The 2,192-nt window shown below is 55.9% G+C and overlaps 1 protein-coding gene across 1 annotated transcript in view; it reads left to right on the plus strand.

Annotated features, from left to right (window-relative positions):
- Positions 1-2,192, plus strand: part of ART1 (ADP-ribosyltransferase 1) — a 12,999-nt gene that overhangs the window by 6,467 nt on the left and 4,340 nt on the right. The window contains exons 2-3 of the mRNA XM_014540460.1: positions 319-437; positions 745-1,519. Coding sequence (XP_014395946.1) covers positions 375-437; positions 745-1,519 — 838 coding nt within the window. The 5' untranslated portion in view covers positions 319-374. The remainder of the gene's footprint in view (positions 1-318; positions 438-744; positions 1,520-2,192) is intronic.

The following is a 2,192-nucleotide window of genomic DNA, read 5'->3' on the forward strand; positions in this document are numbered from 1 at the left end:
GGAGAGGTGACCTTGGTTAAAACACATAGTGCCAAGAAGGTGAGCAAACATATTAAGAACAGTATGCCATATATGCCAGGTCCCTTGAAACATATGCTGTGCAGATGTTTCTTCCCTGCAGCGACTGTGTCAAGCAGCAAGGATGGACCGGCTTCCGGCACCTGTCACATGTCACCTCTTCCAGGAAGTCTCCCATGTTGCTTCCAGCAAGAAGGGTCCTCTCTCTCTCCTTTGAGCCTCCATTTCTATGTTGTGACTCTGTGCCAGATGTCAATGAATGTTTATTAAACTGTATAGGTTAACATTCCCATTTTCCAGATGAGGAAACTGAGACCCCAAAAAGAGACAGTAACTTACTCAAGGTCACATCCAACATGCAGACTCCTGCTACGATGTCTCTGCTGCTTGTGTCCATAGTCCTCATGGAAGCACTTCAGGTATGGTCATCCTCTGCTGTCCCCATGCCAGCAGGGAGCCCAGCGGCAGCTTCTTCTGAACTCTGAAAGGAGGAGCAGAGGGAGGAGAGAATGCCTGATGCTTCCCTCGGGACTCGCTCGGCCCGGGGGGACAGCCCCAAACCCCAGCCTCGGGGAATTTGCAGTTAGCAGGTCCCAACCCCCTTCCCCTCCAGGTGTGTTTGGGGCCCTTATAGTGTCTTTCTCAGCTCGGTGGAGGGGAAAGTTGGATAGGCTCCCATACTCCTAGGGCCCATCCTCTCAGTCCTTGCTGCTCCCTCTCCCTCAGAGCCACCCCATCACCCGACGAGGACTCTTCTCTCAAGAAAGGCCCCTGGACATGGCCCCAACCTCCTTCGATGACCAGTATGCTGGCTGTGCAGCAGCCATGACAGCTGCTCTCCCAGATCTCAACCGCACGGAGTTCCAGGCCAACAAAGTGTATGCTGACAGCTGGGTGCTGGCCAGCAGCCAATGGCAGGAGCGCAAAGCTTGGGGGCCAGAGTGGGGCCTCAGCCACACCCTGATGTCCCCACCACCCCCCGGCTTCCGTGATGAGCATGGGGTGGCCCTCCTGGCCTACACGGCCAACACCCCCCTGCACAAGGAGTTCAATGCGGCCCTGCGCGAGGCAGGCCGCACCCGCATCCACTACCTCCAGCACTTCTCCTTCAAGACATTCCATTTCCTGCTGACCGAGGCCCTGCAGCTGCTGAGCAGGGCCCAGCGTTCTCCCCAGTGCCGCCAGGTGTTCCGAGGGGTGCAAGGCCTGCGCTTCCAGCCAGCAGGGCCTGGAGTCACCATCCGGCTGGGGGGCTTTGCCTCGGCGTCCCTGAAGAACGCCACAGCCCAGCATTTCGGCGAGGAAACCTTCTTTGGCATCTGGACCTGCCTTGGTGTCCCTATCAGGGGCTACTCCTTCTTCCCTGAGGAGGAGGAGGTGCTAATCCCCCCCTTTGAGACCTTCCAGGTGATCAACAGCAGCAGACCTGCCCAGGGCCCCACCCGCATCTACCTCCGGGCCCTGGGCAAGCACAGCGTGTACAACTGCGAGTACATCAAAGGTGAGAGGGGCCTGCGGGGGAGCACCTGTGCAGACGGTGAGCTTCCACCCTGTTTTCAGGGAATGCAGGGAAACCGACCAACCGTGAGAGAGGCTCAGACTGTCCTGTACGCCCCTCCTTCCCACCTCCGTCCCTCCATCTAAGGCAGTGGTTCTCAACCTTCCTCATGCCACGACCCCTTAATACAGTTCCTCGTGTTGTGGTGACCCCCAATTTCATTGTTACAAATTGAACATAATCAAAGCATAGTGATTAATCACAAAAACAATATGTAATTATATATGTGTTTTCCGATGGTCTTAGGCGACCCCTGTGAAAGGGTCGTTCGACCCCCAAAGGGATCGCGACCCACAGGTTGAGAACCACTGATCTAAGGGGAGACAGACCCTTCTGAGGCTGGAGGCTTCTCGTCCCTGGTAGTGTCTGAACCAGAGCTGGTCACCTGCCTGCTGGAAGGCTGAGAGGGTTTTCTGACCAAGGCAGGGGCCTTTGGCCATTTGAGGGCCAAACAGACCTGGTCAGGCTTTCTCCCGGCTGGAAGCCAGAAGGGGATTAGTTTCTAGCTACAGTACTGACACACAGGTCATTGCTGCCAGAATTGACAAGAGCCCCAACCTCAGTTTCCAAGAGGAGAGTGTTTATTTGAACAGAAATCCTGTAATCCTGTGCTGTG

Source organism: Myotis brandtii, unplaced genomic scaffold, assembly GCF_000412655.1.
Source record: "Myotis brandtii unplaced genomic scaffold, ASM41265v1 scaffold244, whole genome shotgun sequence".
In the NCBI taxonomy this organism is placed as follows: domain Eukaryota; kingdom Metazoa; phylum Chordata; class Mammalia; order Chiroptera; family Vespertilionidae; genus Myotis; species Myotis brandtii.